At 59.0% G+C, this 883-nt stretch overlaps 1 protein-coding gene across 1 annotated transcript; it reads right to left on the bottom strand.

Annotated features, from left to right (window-relative positions):
• Positions 1–290: 290 nt before the first annotated feature.
• LOC109378619 (sialic acid-binding Ig-like lectin 14) lies at positions 291–841 on the bottom strand (the record flags this gene model as incomplete). The annotated part of the gene is made up of 2 exons (XM_019634932.1): positions 291–482; positions 584–841. Coding segments are annotated over 2 exons (398 nt in total), but the record flags the coding sequence as incomplete, so codon positions are not given.
• Positions 842–883: the final 42 nt, after the last annotated feature.

Here is an 883-nt window from a genome sequence, read left to right as displayed (position 1 = left end):
AAACATCTTCTTTCAATACCATTGACTCACCATGCCGTCACTCAGTCACCTCCACAAATCAAAATGCCATGGGTACAACTGCGACAGGATGTGAGTCAAGAGTTTCCAGGGAGAAGCTGACATTGGTGTCCCACGTCTGTCCCGCTGGGCTTCCTTTGAGGAGGAGGGGGCTCAGTCAGTATCTCGGCCTTGTTCTCTGGGGCCTCCACACCTGCAGAGCCAACCCAGTCTCAGCTCAGAGAACCTGCCACTTGAACTCTCACTCCAGGCAGGAAGGGGCAGCTCAGCCACACCTGGAGCTCAGGCCAATCACCAGACTTCCCTGGACAGCAACAGCCCTGCTCACCTGGTGTAGCAGATCCAGGTGAGGCCATAGGTGAGGAGGAAGCCAGCCCCCATGAGGGACCCCCTGATCAGGGTGAGGACCAGGGGCCAGGAGCCCTGTTGCTCCTCAGTCACACATCTGCAAGAAGGAGGGCTTCCTGGGGAACACAACAGAGGGTGATCTGTGTCAGTTGCAAGTGCCCCCCACAGTCCCAATCCCAGCACCCTGCCTGCCCACAGCACCTGGCTTGCAACTCACTCTGCACAGAAAGGCTGAGAGAGACACTTGGGGAGCCCAGCGGGTGCCGAGCTTGGCAGGTGAGCTCTCCTTCTTCTGCAGTCCCCACTCGAGGCAGCTCCAGGATCGCGGTGCTGGAGATGGGGGAGGCATTCAGGGCTGGGGACCCCCGGAACCAGCTCAGTGCTGCAGAGGGGTTGCTGTCAGCAGCACAGAGCAGCCGCAGAGCCTGGCCCTTCAGGATGAGAAGGGGCGAAGTGGTTTGCAGAATCTCGAAGGCTTTGGAGAGAGAAGTGCAGACAGTGAGAGTGAGGGAGAGAG

Source organism: Hipposideros armiger, unplaced genomic scaffold, assembly GCF_001890085.2.
Source record: "Hipposideros armiger isolate ML-2016 unplaced genomic scaffold, ASM189008v1 scaffold_2264, whole genome shotgun sequence".
NCBI classification, from domain to species: domain Eukaryota; kingdom Metazoa; phylum Chordata; class Mammalia; order Chiroptera; family Hipposideridae; genus Hipposideros; species Hipposideros armiger.
This window is presented reverse-complemented; position numbering and strand designations above follow the sequence as displayed.